Source organism: Perna viridis, chromosome 9 (assembly GCF_037379345.1).
Source record: "Perna viridis isolate PV_CMFRI_1.1 ecotype Kerala chromosome 9, ASM3737934v1, whole genome shotgun sequence".
NCBI lineage: Eukaryota > Metazoa > Mollusca > Bivalvia > Mytilida > Mytilidae > Perna > Perna viridis.
This window is the reverse complement of record NC_142453.1, coordinates 4763894-4781415: the sequence shown is the minus strand read 5'-3', so window position 1 is coordinate 4781415 and position 17522 is coordinate 4763894. Positions and strand designations below refer to the sequence as shown.

The 17522-nt window shown below is 32.0% G+C and overlaps 2 protein-coding genes and 1 long non-coding RNA gene across 4 annotated transcripts; all 3 read left to right on the top strand.

Annotated features, from left to right (window-relative positions):
• Positions 1–5: 5 nt before the first annotated feature.
• Positions 6–2554, top strand: LOC148606399 (UPF0390 protein zgc136864-like). The gene is made up of 3 exons (XM_088544212.1): positions 6–163; positions 1714–1769; positions 2393–2554. The coding sequence occupies exons 1-3, from the start codon at positions 73–75 to the stop codon at positions 2522–2524; spliced, it is 279 nt and encodes a 92-aa protein (XP_088400338.1). The 5' UTR covers positions 6–72; the 3' UTR covers positions 2525–2554.
• A 2787-nt stretch (positions 2555–5341) lies between these two features.
• On the top strand, positions 5342–6840 carry LOC148606398 (uncharacterized). Its single transcript, XR_015915074.1, has 2 exons — positions 5342–5671; positions 6629–6840. It is a non-coding gene; the product is annotated as an uncharacterized LOC148606398 (long non-coding RNA).
• A 1743-nt stretch (positions 6841–8583) lies between these two features.
• Positions 8584–16615, top strand: LOC148606397 (elongin-B-like). Of its 2 annotated transcripts, none has more exons than XM_088544705.1 (4): positions 8584–8611; positions 14649–14792; positions 15311–15410; positions 15759–16615. In XM_088544705.1, exons 1-4 carry the CDS (start codon positions 8609–8611, stop codon positions 15869–15871), a joined length of 360 nt encoding a protein of 119 aa, XP_088400831.1. In that variant the 5' UTR covers positions 8584–8608; the 3' UTR covers positions 15872–16615. The 2 variants fall into 2 exon arrangements, with proteins under 2 accessions (XP_088400831.1, XP_088400832.1); XM_088544706.1 differs by having other exon boundaries at positions 8584–8817.
• The last annotated feature ends 907 nt before the right edge of the window (positions 16616–17522 follow it).

Genomic DNA, 17522 nt, shown 5'->3' with positions numbered 1-17522 from the left:
TTAAATCAAAATTCGAAATTTTATTTTCACAAAGATTATCTCCCCTTTTGCAAATAATCAAAACAGAAAACCATGGCTCAAGGAAAGGGGAAAATTAATAAATTGCCTGGCGGTATAAAACAAAAACAGAAGCATCAAAAGCCAATGGGTTTAAAGAAAGGAGGTGATGTATTTAGCTTCAATTCTTTATTCTGCCCATGTCCCATACGCCATTTATGACATCGACTCGACTATATAATCGGAGATTTCTTCGTGATGTCATCACTTACCTGTGATTTGGTTCTGGTAAAAAAAAATCCATAAAGTGGCATCAGACATCAACTTCAAATCATCATAACTTTTTCTTTTTTAGAGATAATTGAAAAAAACTTTTGTTTTAAACTGCAAATAAAATTCTTTTTATTGATGGAATTTTTTAAATAAATATCCAGTAGACTATATGAGCATAAATTGTAATGAAAAATTAGTGTGATAATAAAGATTTACTTAATATTGGGTAGGCTTTGCCTAAATCAGTGAGGAACGTGAGCTTTACCATACATGTTCCGCCTGTGTGAGACTCGTATAAATAATAAAGTAGTCTGAATTTCCTCTGACGATGCAACCCTCCTCTTTTTTATTTGGATATTGATATGTCCGAATTTCCAACCCGACATATCAATATCCAAATAAAAACTAGGAAGGTTGCAGGGTCAGAGGAAATTCGGACTAATTACAAAGAGGAGAGGAACTCGACCCAGATGAAAATGTTTGCTTCGCAAGTGCATTTTTTAAATTAAATTTTAGCATCAAGCAAAATCAATATATCTATTTGAAAATCTATCTTTTAAATTTATGGGTTTTTTTTTTTCAATAAATAAATAACTTTAACAATTTTTTCCCAAAATACCAACCCCATGAGCATACCCCTTTTCCCTCACTCTCAAAAAGGTCAATAACTTTATAGCACTTCACAATGCTTCGATTTTGATAATATAATCAGAGTTATATTTTTTTCCGAGACGGGTTAGGTTCTTGGCAACAGCAACAGTGGAACAGCGGAGATGCACGTACGTACATCCATGTGTTTCCCGAAGTTTTTATAAACATAACATTCACTTCTTTAAATAAGTAAAACAATGAGAAAAAGACTTGAAAACTATCAGAAAAGATGAATTTATTTTTACTGAAACATAATCTTAACCTTTATTTCTTTTTTTTATTTGTTTGCTTTATTTTTTCATAGTATATTGGGGAACCTTAAGGGAAATTTAGAAAGTACACATAATAACGGTAGAGCTCACACCACTTCATGGCACTCACTATTAATATCAATAAAAAATTATTTTTCCAGTTAAAGAGTTGTAAATTCACATACAAATATGAGTTATTTTATCTTAATGAAACATTTTACAAAACCAAAATTGGATATACATGTACATGTATGAAGTTTTGAAAATTGAGATTGTTATCATGAAATTGTCAATTGTTTATTTAATTGTATATTTACCAACCAATTTGACATTTAATGATAAGCTAATTAGTGAATATGACATCACTAATGAGATTGGCAAACTCTCCAATTGACAGTACATATTGGGTCATGTGTACTTTATCAGTTCATGCATGTATATAATGTATCACACAGTAAATGTGAATGAGGACATAAATGTTCTTTTTAATACTGCAAGTGTTATTTAGTATCATTAAGATCCAATTTTGTTTCAATTATAGGAAGAGTTATAGCCCCTAAGAAGACCAGACATATTGAAGCCGCTAAACTAAAGAGGGTAAATTCTTACTGCATTATAGTATGATCTTAAGAGTAAATTAAAACTTATAAAAACTGTTTGCTTCCCTATCAAACTTTGGGAAAAAAAACAGCTGAAGTGCATGTATTTGTAAGTCCTTGGGCTTTCAATGAACAGTGACAAATTTCCCACACCTGGGAGCTGCATTAGGCTGGCCCCTGAAACTTCAAATATACCTGTTCAGCAAAAAAGGGATGACACTGTCTGAAAAATATACCTTATACAAGACTTACACATTTAAGGAATGGTGTTAACTTTTTGTAAATTTGTCCTATCAGGCAGGTACTGTAGATACACGTAGTAGTGTAGTTATAAGGTTTGCTTGTCATTAAAGGTGTCTGAATAAGTAATATCATTCAATTTTGATGGTCCTTCAGACAAATATGATTCACTCACTTTTTCTAAGTTTTCTAAGGCTGTTCAATGTTGAGTGGCTGAACATTTTCAAATGGAGCAGCAACCCTTTAACATATTGTATATAACAAAACAAAAACAAAAAGATAACAACATGTTTATTGTTGGTAGGGACGAAAAATTGACTTTTTCTGTTTTCTACTAGTTTTTCGTGTTTATGATATCAATGATCTGATATTTGTTTTTAGGGATTAGAGAAATCCATCAATGCAAAAATCGAGCATGACATTACTATGACAGCCAACTCAGTGGAGCCAAAGAACTTTAATCTGACAAAAGCAAAGGATGCCTCAACTTCCAACAAGTCTTCAAAGACATGAGAACACATTTCAAATAAATGATTAAAAAAAATATTGATGATTTTATTTTTATATGACTGCAAAAAAATTGCAGTTTTTATACAAATATGGCTGTGCCATTATGATCAACATTGCTAGATGCATATAGATATTTTTAAAATGTACCACAATTCTCCATGGTATAGAAGGAAGGATGGAATTGATTTAGGGGCTATGGTCATAACCCTTTAAGATTAGGGGTCACTTATAATTTTTTTCTTAATCTTCAGTATATGTATAAAATGCTTATTTCTTTGATAATTTCAATAGATTTCAATTCTTCTTCTTGATTGATTTATGGAACGTTTTATTTTAATTTGTTTAAACTTATTGTTTGCTTTAATTTAATGTTTCAATGTTGCTTCCTTTAGATCAATGTATATAAGTTTGACCACTTTCATTTTTTCTGTGTGAAACATTTATAAATCACTCTTCAAATTCAGAATTGTATCAACCTTGAATTTTGGCATCATCCTTGCCCTAACTACTCAAGGTTTAAGATTTGGGGTCGTATATAGCTGTGCCATGTAGAACATTTTTTTTCAGTAATGAAAAATGTATTGAGAACCATTGGTGTGTCCATGGGTTTGTATCCCCATATATCCACCCTACCCCCTATTTGAAGAAAAGAAAATATTAATTTATTTTGTGAAATTATCAAATGATAGCCTGGAATCCCTCTTTTATAAATTCATGAATCCCATTTTAAAAGATCATATCCTTCCAAAGTATTTTACTAATTGTTTGGACTCCAATCACTATTCAAACTTTAGATAACATATAAGTCTCTCAATTTTCATTCTGGATGTAAAGATCATATTTAAATAAAGGCATGTCACATGTCCCCAAAATCATAAAAATGAAGTGTTTTCTTTGATTTTTTGTTGTAATTTTTCAAGTATCGAATTTATATAGCCGGTATTTCGTATTGGTGTTGAATATAGGTAGGATTAAATAACTGATGTTGATAGTGTCGCCTCTTTTCGTTTATAAAAAAAAGTGCAATCAACTCGGAACGAAGAGAAATATTTTCTAATTAAGTTTTTGATCGATCTCTAGAAAATGACACGAAAAACCACTTATCTTTGATCATTCTATAGTCTACAGAAATCCTTGGTTTTAGCGAATGTTAAATTGCTTTCTCCGAGTTCATGCCCAACATATACATATACGTGTATATACCTGTAACCAATAAACTGTATGGTAGAACAGGGACTTCATATTACACTCCGTGGCTAGAGGTGTCTTGGTGCTATTATACTTAAATAATAGATGAACGGAAGTTGTAGAAGTACTTGACACAATGATGCTATAGATCGTATTTGAAAATAACTTGTTCCTTGCATATAATGAGGGTATACATCGGTAATCCGGAGCTTAAATATAAAAAAAAACATCTCCAAAAACCCAGAGCTGTGTCGGCTTCACTGACCAAACTACTTTAAGTTATACCACTAGAAATGTGTTTTCATTTCCATTTCTTGCTTATTTTGTGTACTTACCCATGAGATGTAGCAGCATTGAATTATCGGACCGAAATGCCACACGTCTTTAATCCAACCATGTAGACAAGGAATACTAAGTTAATCAAGATTATTGAAAACTGATAAAACTGAACTAAAAAGTCGAAGACAAGATATTGCACTTTGCTTGAATAAAAGTAGTAGTTTATAATTTAAATTCGAACTTCGGGTTTCATGCAGTATGTTTGAATTTACATCTGAAGCAATAATAAGTAGGGGGGCTAAGGTCACATTTGGAATAAAAAGCCAGGATTAAAATAAGTCGGGACAGACCATAAGAAAAATATTACATTTCGTATTTTATAGCTACTATTTATAAAATGTATTTCTATCACACCCATGTGATGTTTTGATTACAAGTGATATTGCACGACTGGCTTCAAGATAGAAGTGTTTTATGTAGTAAAATTATCAGAGTGAATTTCAAATGGTCAAATATATCTAATAGGTATTTGTCTTAATTTGCTCACTTTAAAAGGAAGCATCGAAAAACAAATACATGCAAAAGGTGGTTATACTTGACTCGACCAAATTGAATATATACCGAAATATGTTTCACCGTGATGAAGAGAAACTCACTCAGTGGCAAAGTTTTGAAATTTATTCAGGAAAATACAATAAAACAATTATGTTAGCTAGGTGCATGCAATATCATGTTTTAAGGAACACTTATAAAAAAGATATCGACCTCAGCCATAGGCCTCTGCTAATATCTTACAAATGTACCATAAAACATGATATTGCATGAATTGTATGATAAAAAAAACAGAATCTTTTATTGTCCTATTAATTTTTGTTTATATTCAACAGAAGAAAAGAAAAGGCAGGACCTACATTTTCTCAAAATAAAAAGGCAGGTTAGAAAATTTGATTCTAGCCCCTAAAAATCAAATGGTTGGCCCCTAAAGTAGCAATCATTTAAATTTCGGGGGGGGGGGGAGGCTATGTATTTTTTTTCGGGAAAAAGGTGTTTCTGGAAAAAAAGGGAAAAATAATTTGACGTATCACTGGAGAGAGAAAGAAAGTTTGTTTTAAAAATGACAGAACAAAAAATTGTTGCCAAATTTAAAACACGAAAAAAGTAGTGAGATGACCTAAAAGAAAAAAGATTGTTTTCAATAGATGATAAAGACAATATTTGTTTTTGATTGGCCTTAGAAAAAATATTTTGCTCAACAAAAAAGTTGTCTCAGAAAAAAATCCATAGCCCCACTTCTCCCTCAGAGATTTAAATGGTTGCTAACTGAAATTGTCATCATTTGACTTTACCTGTGAGTAAATCGAGCTTAAAAATGTCTCATTCACGGATAAACGAACACTTGAAACTTAATTTTAAATATAGCTCAACCAGACCCAGGAAGGAAATATAAATACACCGATCAGAGAGATGAAAGTGTTAGCTTTATTACTGGTTGCAACACTCCTCGTCGCTGGGACGGAACAACGATCAGTTGTAGAGTGGTGGCAAGGCTGTTGCGGTTGTATGAGCATAGGATGGGGAGGGTGTGCTGATGCTGGATGCTCCAGATCGGGAGGATACTGTGTTAATTATGGCCGCCCACCATACAACAACTGCCAGTGCGTTTATTAGTGATTGCAGAAATTTGTAAGTACATAAAGTCGACTATATAACTGAGGAATGCACATGAAACTGCACAGGGCGGATCAAGATATTTTGAAAAGCAGAGGTGTTCCAGGATATGATTTGCTCATTTTGCAACATTTACAGTAACAACATTTACCAACAAAGGGGATCCGCCACTGCAGCGACTTCTTTCCTTTGACATTTTAGGCATGAAACTCTCATAGAACATACATTTTCTTAAACCTACAATTGAAAACACCTTTCTTTGGTATGGTTTTTATTGACATGTCTTCATATGTTAGTCTTAAACATGTTTTCTGTGTATGTGGTTTTTTTTTCTTTTTGGTCCTAATCTATGAGGAAATTTAATCAAATATTGTTTCAGTGTGTTCTTCAAAGCACGCGAAAAACATAAGTTGCATTTTAAATGGTGTACAATGGTTAGTTAATTTCCTTGGAAAATATTCAAACCAGAACACTATAGTTCGAATTTCCTCTGACTCTGCAACCCTAATCATTTTTATTTGGTTATTGATATGTCGGGTTGGAAATTCGGACTAACCACAATAGTGTACATTAGACATTATACATTATTTTATTTTACCAATCATGGGCCCTTGTCAGGCAAGATACATATACATCATAATACAATAATTAATACAAAATTGCAAGTTTTAATGAAAAATACAATACACAAGAAAATAAATTAGAATGTGAGCAGTATAGGATATTATTACAGTATGAAGTGTTAAGTGTAATGAGGTCGGTTGTATAAAAAGACCCCCCCCCCCAAAAAAAAAAAAAAAAAAAAAAATAAGTAAATCAATAAAATTTACCAGGAACTGATAGAACTAGAAATATAGTTTCTCATGCATGGAAAGAGTTGATAACAAATGTTAAAACTGTAGACTCGCTGCAAGTCCCTTTCCACTTTCTTTAAAAAATGTTTTATCATAGAAGTGTATATTTTTTTTTTAGAATTGACAGCACTGGAATACATTTATATGTAGTTGGAGAGACACGTCGGACACATGCAAGTTTCGTGACTTGAAAGGCTTAATTATTGTATATATGAAAAACATGATTTTGACATCTTAAACAAGTGGTTTTATTTTTGCGTTAGTAATCAACACATTGTATCAATTGTACCTTTCCTCAAGAAATTGTTAGTAAAATATACATCTGCATAAGTCGTCGGTGTCTTAATTTCAGCAATGGACAATTGATTAGTTTTTTCTAATAAAGTGTTGACTAGATTCAAAAAAGCTTGGGCTTGAAAATGGACACTTAAGTTATTTTGCACACAATACGGTTAATCCATAACAAAACACTCAAATAGTTGACTCTTCTCAGTCTTTTTTGTTGTTTACAAAAGGGTCACGCGATTGGAACTCTGACTGCACGTTTAAAACTGCTCATGCAATGACCAGACAAGTGTTTGAAATTGCACGTGAGAAATTACAGTAATGGATATGGCTTTGAACTCAAACTGCACGATACTTTCCCCAAATCTGAAATTTAGAGCGATCTGATTGGTCAAAGTTTAAGTTGAGGACGGATTAGAGAAAAAAACATGATTTTTGTAAGAAATCGGGCCGTCCATGATGAGTTCAGTGTACATTTTAATACTCAAAAACCCTTAAACTATAAATTAATAATGTAAAAAGGTACACTTAGAAACACTGCGTTTATGTACATAACTTATTAATGCTTCATATGTAAATTCAAACATACTGCATTAAACCCGAAGTTCGAATTTAAATTATTAACTACTACTTTTATTCAAGCAAAACATTTTTCAATTGCGCCAAAAAAAAAATCTAACTCAACACAAAAATTCCAGGTCCCCTTCGAGAAGAAAATGGCTCGCACTTAAAGCATGACATGCGCACCCCTCTTTGGTAAAATAGCGCCATCCCGTTTTACAACTCCTGTTTACAAACGATGAATTGGAGTCAGTTGAAACATGAGAAAATATGTAACTTTGAAAGAAGCAAAAGTTCCAGAGTCAAAGTTTCTAATTGGGAATGGTCAATTATTTCTATCCAAGTTTCTAACGAGATACGCATTGTATAGTGTACTAACAGTCCTGTTTGGGAAACTATTGCATATATAAGGGTTAATTAACTTCAGACTTGGGCATAGAATTTGGTATTAGAGAAGCTTAAGGATAGCAAAAACTATTAAGATTGTAATGACTTTTTTTTGAAATCCAAAAAGACCAATGGTACTATATGGTGGTTGTGAAGCAAAGTACAATAGCACATGCAATACACATTGGCAGGCCCATGAGATTTCGGCAGTTTCCGCCCCTTAAATTTTCAATTGAAAACGATGTGATTTCTTACATTTATTGAGCAAGCATTTACCAATTAATATATCCTTTATCTGGAGCCTATATCGTTTCCAATATCTCTATTGTATGGCAAGCCGTAGTGGAGTTTATTATCTACTTATTGATATCAATAAATCATTTATTGATATTAAGGATAAATCATTGATATCAATAAATTGTCATACATTTAATTGTAGATGTATATTTCTATATCGAGAACAAATGGGAAGAGTTTTGAGAGATGCAACACGACAAATGTTGATAGATAAATCAATTGAGAAAATAATAATACAATTAAGGGAAAGGAATGTTGAAGATAACAGAATTGACATGAATCGATGAGAATATCCAGGTGGACACTACACATCAAATCTGATTGTCGGTTATTAGCTTTACATTTAATCGGTGCCGAAAAACGCGGGAATACGCAGTTACTGCCCTTTACTATTTTCTAGCGTCAAGCTAAGAATACTTGATAAAGTTGTGATATTACCTTATATTTATTAAAATTTAAATTTTCATAAACGTTTCTTTTAATTATTTCCAATAATAACAAATTGAACGTTAAAAGTAAAACGTTTATAGCGCCATCTTGCTTGACTTCCAGAACGAGGAAAAGCAAGATGGTGGGTTATATTTAGGGGAGCGCTGTTTCTGCGTCTTTTTCCTTGACAGTTGACGATTAAATAATATATATGAATGAGACTTTATCGAAACTGTGCTTTTTAAAAGAAACTGAATGGAAATAGTCGGATAATTGGGCTAATCGGTCTCAGACGGGACAAAGACATGTGTAAACAATGTTGTTACCAAGGCATGGATTTGATGAAATGTATTTATTTACCTCTTATATAGGACAATGTTGACGTAATTAATATCTGTTAAGATATTTGTGTAACATTGCAAACATTATGTAATAGAGAAACCACATACACACTTTCTGACCTGCACCAACCTTTGCCGAATTAGTCTTGACGGTTGATATGGCACTTTGCAGACTTTCCTGTCGTGCTTAAACACCATCAGTACTGGATAATAGATCATAATGTACTAATTTTGTTAGCAGGCTTAGTTTGTAATTCTGGGTAGTATAACTGTGAAGATTAAATGTGAACATTGCATTGTTGCATGAAGTGAATTGTATAGACTTGTCATCTGACTTTGTACCTCATGATAAATGGAACTATCCGAATGATTAGATATAGGTCACAACAATGCACTACGAAGGTCAACTAAAGAACCCATTTGAGTGTTGGGGATGTATAAAGTCAGTCTGTCATCAGCTAATATCCAATCAGATTCCTCATTTTTAAATGTACACAATGACATAATATATTTAGGGTGGGGAAGTTGATCATGTTGACTGTTTTTTTTTACACAGTTGCTGACCATATACATCTCATTTGAAAAATCAACAACCAATAATTGTCTGGGAAAATTTTCTTAAGTAAAAAGTCATCAACAAATAATATTTTTGACAAAAATCAATGTTTAAGTGAAAAAAAGGGGATGACCAAAAAAGACTCACAAACTTGTGAAATTGATAAAACTGATCAGACCTAAAATGAAATTAAATGATCAGCATTGGACAGAAAAGTGTTGTTGCCCTATGGTTGAAGAAGAATAAGTCAAAGTATGAAAGTCATAAATGTGATTCATATAATCTCCTAATATGAAACAAGTACTATCTTTTGATTGAAAGATAGCTGACAATTTTTCTCACTTTGTCAGTGTAAAAATATAAACCAATTTAGATTTTATTTGGTGAATTGTGGTTTGTTTCGTATTTCAATAAATAACTTAATAGATTACGCAAGTAAACTATTTACAATAATATCTAATATATAACAGTGATTTCAAAATATTCCAGACACGAATGGCTCCAATGGAGCCTTGAATTTTACGGTTGCATCATTTTCAAGGTTTAAGGCATAAATCGCTCTGAAGCCAATACATGTATTTTACACCAGTTAAAGGTGGAATCATTTCTCATGTACAAATAAAAAAACCCAGAAAAAACGAAGGGCGTATATTGTCTGTTATTTACATTCTTGAAAAACAATGAACAATATATGTACATATGCAGAAGATAAATCGCAACACAAGTTTTTGCATTAAGAGCTTTCTGTGAATGATATTTTAATATTACAAAATAAGATTACATACAATTATTATATCAGTGAACATTTTAACATCTTCTTGTCTTCTAGTCATGAACTGTAATTTCTTTTAATATGCAGTCTGTCCAATAGCAACTTTTTAAGTTTGTCCCTATGACATCAAAACCTCTCCTGTCGGTATAAATATTTAATTTTTAAGAAATTGTTTTCAGCAATGTTCAATTCAGGCCTGAAGCAAGGTAACAAATCTAAATTTAAGAAAATACTGATAGTTATCATCAATCACAAGATCCCCTGGTTCCAGAGCTGAAAAACCATTTTTTGGATACACTGTTTGCAGTCTTATACATGTAAAAATAAATAAAAAGAATGTTTCCTTGTCTGATGCACCATCTACAAAGTTGAAGTGATAAATTCCATTTATTGGTATCATTAAATTTATAGTCGTGTTTGGGTTTTCAGTCAATCAGACAGCAAAGTCTGACAGATATAAACATAATTACATTAATAATAGTGTTGCTGGTTACTTATCCTCTATTATAGGTCCATTACAACCGAGCTTTTCGAGATATTTAACTAAAACATGTTAGGTTTACACAGAGATAAAAACATGCGGCCATTACCGTCAAGGGAGGCAATTGAAGTTTGAATGTTATCAGGAATTTAAAAACACACAATTTTGACAGCACTATATTAGGAAAAATTTTCAAGCACTGGTAAAGCAAGTCTGCAACTTTACAAGGTGCCCGATAAATTCCTGAAAGTTTTCAAAGTTCAGTAAATTTTTTTTCAATTGCTGGTAATTGTTTGAAGTAAATAGTAAAATTTTTCTGGCTTTCTGCTTTTGATGAAAAAAAGACTGATGGTGGTGTCATTTAACTTCACTAAGTTCAGTTTTTCATCTTAGATTTTAAGTGTTTTCACTATCTCATTATGATAGGAATCAGATTGGGGGTGATTCATCATAGCTACATGTACCATAGATAACCATAGAAACTGTTTAAACACATAAGTCAAAAAACAACTGTTCTTGCATCATTTCCTTGGATCTGTTATATATTGTGAAGTAAGTTTTGACTGTAGTGTAAAAATTGTGGCAGGAAAAGTCAAATGTCCTTTTGAATTACAAGCAGTATGAAAAATAATGAAAAATGTTTTCACTTACTTTTCAAATGTAGAATGTCACTTTAAGTTTGATATCTTCAGTTTTTATGAGCCCTACTGGAGGAATTCCAATCAAAAGATTTTTGGGATTAAGATAATCTTGAATCACTGGTCTGCCTGGTTTTTAGGCACCTAAGTGGAAAAAAAAATTAGATACATGTATTATGGAAGTTATGATTGTAATTACTCCCCTGCAAACAGATTTTGGGGGGTATACAGGTTTCACCCTGTCTGTCTGTCAGTCTGTTCAAACTATTTTCCAAGTAGCTTGCAGTATAATTGGATTTTTAATTCTTTAGAATCAAAATATCCTATCTCAGCGGTTTACGTCAGGAACTTCCTTACTGTTTCTGAACACTACACAGAATAATAAAGTCCATATATAATTCCTTATATATCAGTTAAAATCTGTTTAAATCAATAAACGTGTTTCAATCAATTATTCAGCTTAGTAACATTCTGTTATTGCTTTAATTCAAATTAATAACGAGACATTTAATCAAATGAAGATTTGAGGGACTTCTATTTTGCAGGAAGCATTTAATATGTTAAGCGTATTCTTTTTACACAGGTATCAGTCAAAATATTCCTCCTCTCATCAATATTTGATATTATTGATGAACAGGAAGTGAAGAGAAGTAATTTTAAGCGAGGAAAATTATCAGGAAAAATAAAATTGTTAATAGGCATCTATTTTTTTTTGGAAATGTTATGTACACATGGGAAATTATTTTCTAAAGTAGAGTTTTTAATGTAATTGCAAACTTATTTTAGGACCAGTTTTAAAAATTTTGAAGAAGGTGATATGAAACAAAATTTTGTAAATTTATATATGTGAAGTTGATTGATCTTATTGACACCATTAAACACTCCCACATTTGGGGGGAACTTCTACAAATTGCATGATAAAAATGAAAAATTTTAGAATCCCCGACATTAAAAAAATTAAGATTTTGGTACCTTATTGATTAAAATAACTATATTTTTGTAAAAGCTACATGTATGATATTGTTAATTTTTTACACAAAAAAATTCTCCAAGAACTGTTTCAAAGGTTTATACTCTACTATCAATCAAAATTATAATTTCTCCACTCTTCACAGTGGAGTTACTCATGTCCTCCACTGTGACTCCACCAAAGTAGAAACCAGGATAAAATTGCCAAATTTCAATACTTTTCAATATTTTTTTCTACCCTTTACAGAAATGTTTTTAAACTACTAGAACCATAAAATATATCTTGGCATAAAGACAGGAGAAGTTAATTACAGACAATTTTGGAAATGGTGACTCCACTGTAGAGAGTGGAGACACTGTGACTCCACTCAAAATATCTCCACTGTGGAGAGAGGAGAAATTAAAATTTGTGTTGAGAGTAGTGTAGGTTTGCATATTTAAAGATAACATTCAGTTTAAACAGAAAAAAAGTTCTTAATTATATGGGAAATGCAAATTAATGGTTATAGTTTAATTTTAATCATATTTTTGAGATTGAGTGTATGGTACTGTTTTCACAAGAATAACAAAACCTCTAGTGTGAAATCTACATGTAATATAAGAAATCTACAAATGTATGTTTGAACGAAAATTTTTGTTGTTGAACTTTAGCATTTTTCTGCAAAACTTGGTCTCATACGCTGTTGGCAACTCGTTCTCAACTACTTGCAGGACTGTATAGAAACTTACTGGGGTGTTAAAGTACCATATTGGGATGTGCATATTGTCAGGAATTTATGTTTTGACAAAATTTGTAGAAATGAGTACTGTTGGAACTTGGGCATTTTTTAAAAGTAATACCAGGTCCGATACTTTGTCCACAACTCCTACTTAAAGACTTCCAGGATTGTTATGAAACTCAATGGAGTGTTATGGAGATGTGCATATTGTCAGGAATTTATGTTTGCACAAAACTTGTATAAATGACACCTGTTGAATTAAAGCATTTTACAGCAAAACTTGGTCTCATGTGTTGTTTGCAACTCCTCCTCAACAACTTGCAGAATTGTTATGAAACTCGGCACAATGGCAAATTACCGTATTGGGATGTGCATATTGTCATAAATTTATGTTTGGTTAAAATTTGTAGAAATGACAGCTGTTGGAACACAAGTATTTTTCAGTGAAACTTGGTCTGATGCATTATCCACAACTCCTCTTTAACGAGCTGCAGGATTGTTATGAAACTCAATGGAGTGTTAGATTACCATATGGAGATGTGCATATTGTCAGGAATTTGTTTATGTTGAGGCATATTTGTTATTGTGTTATCGACAAAAAATGTACTTATTGCTGTTTGGAGTTGTGTGTTTTAGGAATGACAGCAAATTGTGTGGCAAAAAAGTTGAGACTGTTTAACATAAAAATTGTGTCCAATATGAATTGTATGTTCAGATTGGTCCCCAAATGTACAGGATTCAACAAGCTGCGGGGGTGTATTACAAATGTAGTACCATTATGGACAATATCTAGTTCAAATAGACCACAGTCATATACACAATATATTTTGTTATTTAAAACTCATTAACAGTTACACAGCATGGTAGAAAGTGTGTTGTAATGTGATATAAACTCCCACAAGATTATAAACACGGATGCAAATGGTTCATAAATATTAAGGTCATACCTTATGGCAAGTAGAATACATGTCAAAGGGTATGATGTTAACAATTGTGAACCTTTGCCAAATTGAAATCTAGGTTGTTTTTTTAGTGAGAGAATGTTGAAGAATAAATGATATTGGGTTGTCCTCCTGGCAAGTACATGTATGATTTAACTTTTACTTGTCTGAATGGTAGTTTAACTTGAAACGGGCAATAGGACAACCTTTAATGTCATACCCTCTGTCACTGATGCAGTACCGGTAATGCACATGTGCATGTATGTGACAGAAATTTACATGTACAGTGTATGTTTAAAAATGAAACTGTGTAAGTTAAATCAGTGAGACAAAATAATTCTTCATGTTTGTGAAAAGACAAAACCTACATGTCTGTGTGCAGGAAACGGGGGAACTAGGGTTTGAAATTAGCAAGGGCACACTTGCCAATGGCCCTAAAATTTGGGATGGACTACCAAAATTTATACTGTGATTGTAAAGCACTATACATATTGGCTACTAAAAGATAAGTTGTGGGCTACCAAGCCAAAATTTAATGTTAACAAGACTCGAACTTAAATTTCACACATTTTGGCTATGCATTGATAATTTAGTATTGAGCTATTGATGAAGGATTATAGCTTCTTATATCATTTTTGATTTTCTATAGTCGTAAATGGACAATTTTTTCAACTTTACCAAGAAGACATCTGACTAAGCTCAAATGTCCTTTTGAATGACAGGCATTACTGTAATAATGCATGATGTTTTTCATAATTTTAGGATGTATTTTTAATGGTGAGGCGTAAGAAGGCTACAATCTTCACAGATGCCAAAGAGTCTACCACTGTACATGAAGTGAAAAGAATTGTTGAAGGCATTCTGAAAGTCCGACCTGAAGATCAAAAACTCTACAAGGATGACCAGGTTTGTTATCAGTCATTTAAAATCTATCTGCATGTGTATTAATCCTTGATGTGCCTTTACATGTAGTTTTGGGTGTTGTGATGAATGGTTTTTGAGTTATGGGGCCCAAAAGTGGCCATAAATGATTAAAAAGTATTTCCCTACTGTCCAGACAATACATGTAAGTTATGAGTATCTTCAATATTTTACATCAAGATGCTATACCATAAAAGGAAGGCTGAGGTTGTTACTTGAACAATTAAGGAAATTGAGGTCCTTTCATTTCTTGTCAAAAATTTCATTGTGATCTAAATTCTGAGTAGTATTAAGTTTTTATAATGTGTCTATACTTGCCTCAAGAGTGGTGGTGACACAGGTCCAGACATGTTAGGGGTCTCACATTTGTAATTTTAGTAGTGACAGCTGTATAATAACTCTTTTGGATATATATATAGCAACTAATTACTAATCTTGTTAATGTGTAAAGTTAATGAAATAGAATTTATTCTGTCATACAAAATTCTTGTTTTATATTTCAGCCATTAGATGACAATAAAACATTAGGAGATTATGGTTTTACATTTGCCACAGCTCGGGCTCAAGCACCTGCTACTATTGGTTTAGCTATTAGACAAGATGGTAAGTTTTTATGTCACAGCTTGGACTCAGATACCTGTTACTATTAGGATTAATTTTTGAATTTGTGTCAGAGCTTGAGCTCAAACAGGGTAAATTTTTTAACATAAGTCAAGCAACTGCTACTGTATTCACATTTTTTGGTTTTTAATTTAAAATATTTACTTTTGAACTTAATCAAATTTTCTTTACACTACTTTAAAAGAACTACCGTAGTAGCTGTATATTTAAGAGAGGTTGAGACTCATTCTAGCTTTTATATTAAACTTGTACTGGAAAGTTTTTTATTTCAATTATAGCAGAGTAGCATATTTGGTGAATAAATATAATTTACAATATGTTTATTTTCAGATGGAGAATTTGAGGCTTTAGAGATAACACCTTTATCTAATCCTCCAGAATTGCCAGATGTTATGAAACCACAAGATACATCTACCCATGCACAAGAACAAACAGCTTCATAGTTCTCTTATTGTATTTATTTTTCCTTGTTCATTTATCATTCTATGGAGTAATCTCCCTTGTTGCTAGGATTTGTGACTCCTAAAACTAGAGAGATGCTTCCCCTTTTAAAGTGCATTTTGTAATAGAAGACATTTAAACATTTTAATGCATTAATTTATTTGTTTTTTTTTGTACTTGCATCTTGTATTCTTATTTTAAAGACACTAAGATAATGGGTTAGTGATTGAGACTTACTGATATCACAAAGAAGTTTTTCAGACAAACTGCACTCTATTAAAGGATGGTTTAATGTATAAATCAGATAAATTGACAGTTTTGTTTTGGGATAAATTGAATGCTGCCTAATGAACACTGATTAAGTGCAAGTACATGTATGTGTATTATCTTTCCTTATATCAATTAGAAGAGGGTATTGTATTCTATTTCTTGGTATTTGGCCCAGAAAGTAGATCACCTTCCTCAATTTTTGTCAACCTTTTCTCCATTTGATGTAAGAAAATCTTTTTTCCATTTGACGTAAGAATAAGTCCTAAATAAATAAGTTATGAATTCCATGTTTTTAAATGAAGTTATTTAATCTTGGCAATATTTTTTCAAACTTAACATTAGAATTGGCATGTAGTCTGAAAACAAAAGATTGGAAATGAAGAATGTATGAAGAATTTTGTTAAAGAGACGGATATCTAAAATAACTGTTTTGTCTAGAATTGATATGTTATATTAAATAAAATTTTGAATCATAATGTTATTTTGATTTTCATGTCTCTGCTACAAAGTTACCTGGGCATAGAGTTTTACTCATAAGCCATCATTCTGCAAATTTTCCAGGTTGTTTTCACTAAACCCTTGCAGGGTTTGCGATTATGTCTTGTTAATCGCTGTCTGTTGACTGATGTAGAATTTTGGTATTATGTTTTTATACAACTGAGGACTAATTTTGGTGATATGAAGGTATGGCAGTGTTGTCATGGTTGTATTTAGGCACTTGAGTTTTCATTCAATAACTTGCTTACATGTATTAGTCAATAGATCTTGATAAAATTATACAAAAAGGTTACAAACCACAAAAGAAAGATTGATGTTAATTTTGGGTGTTTTCTTGCCAATTGTTTTAGAATCAAGGGATAAACAAGCATTTCATCTCAATGTATATAACTCAAATAAACATGAAACTATGGAATTGTAAGATTTCATACCACAAAATGAGAAGTTTAGATTGATTTTCACACATAAGTAAGACTTAAGGTTAATTTTGTTGGTGGATACCATATCACAAAGGAATTTGCCATAAACCAAAACATTTTTTTGGTTTATGGTTTTGGTTTAAAAAGTGCTGAAATTTTTAATTGACAAAATATTAGTCCAGTGTGGTGGACACATTTTCCATTAAATGGTCGGCATTCCAATGGGAACAAATTGCTCCTCTACTTGCTGACCTATTCCTTTACTCTTGTGAGGCTGACATAATAGCTGATCCGAAAGAAAGAATATCGTTTAGCTAGATCCTTTAATCTCAGTTTCCGCTATATAGATGACATATTATCTTTAAACAATCCTACTTGTGGGGATTTGATGCATCGCATCTACCCCAAAGAACTTGAGATAAAGGATACTGCAGATACTGTGAAGTCAGCCTTATATCTTTACCTA

What these genes read in the sequence shown, in the direction of transcription:
- LOC148606397 (XM_088544705.1), top strand. An exon ending in AACTCTACAAGGATGACCAG is followed by an intron (nt 14,793 to 15,310) that starts GTTTGTTATCAG and finishes TTTATATTTCAG; the next exon opens with CCATTAGATGACAATAAAAC. An exon ending in TTTAGCTATTAGACAAGATG is followed by an intron (nt 15,411 to 15,758) that starts GTAAGTTTTTAT and finishes GTTTATTTTCAG; the next exon opens with ATGGAGAATTTGAGGCTTTA.
- LOC148606399 (XM_088544212.1), top strand. Translation starts at nt 73, where the DNA reads ATGGCTCAAGGAAAGGGGAAAATTAATAAATTGCCTGGCGGTATAAAA. An exon ending in AATGGGTTTAAAGAAAGGAG is followed by an intron (nt 164 to 1,713) that starts GTGATGTATTTA and finishes TTTCAATTATAG; the next exon opens with GAAGAGTTATAGCCCCTAAG. An exon ending in AAGCCGCTAAACTAAAGAGG is followed by an intron (nt 1,770 to 2,392) that starts GTAAATTCTTAC and finishes ATTTGTTTTTAG; the next exon opens with GGATTAGAGAAATCCATCAA.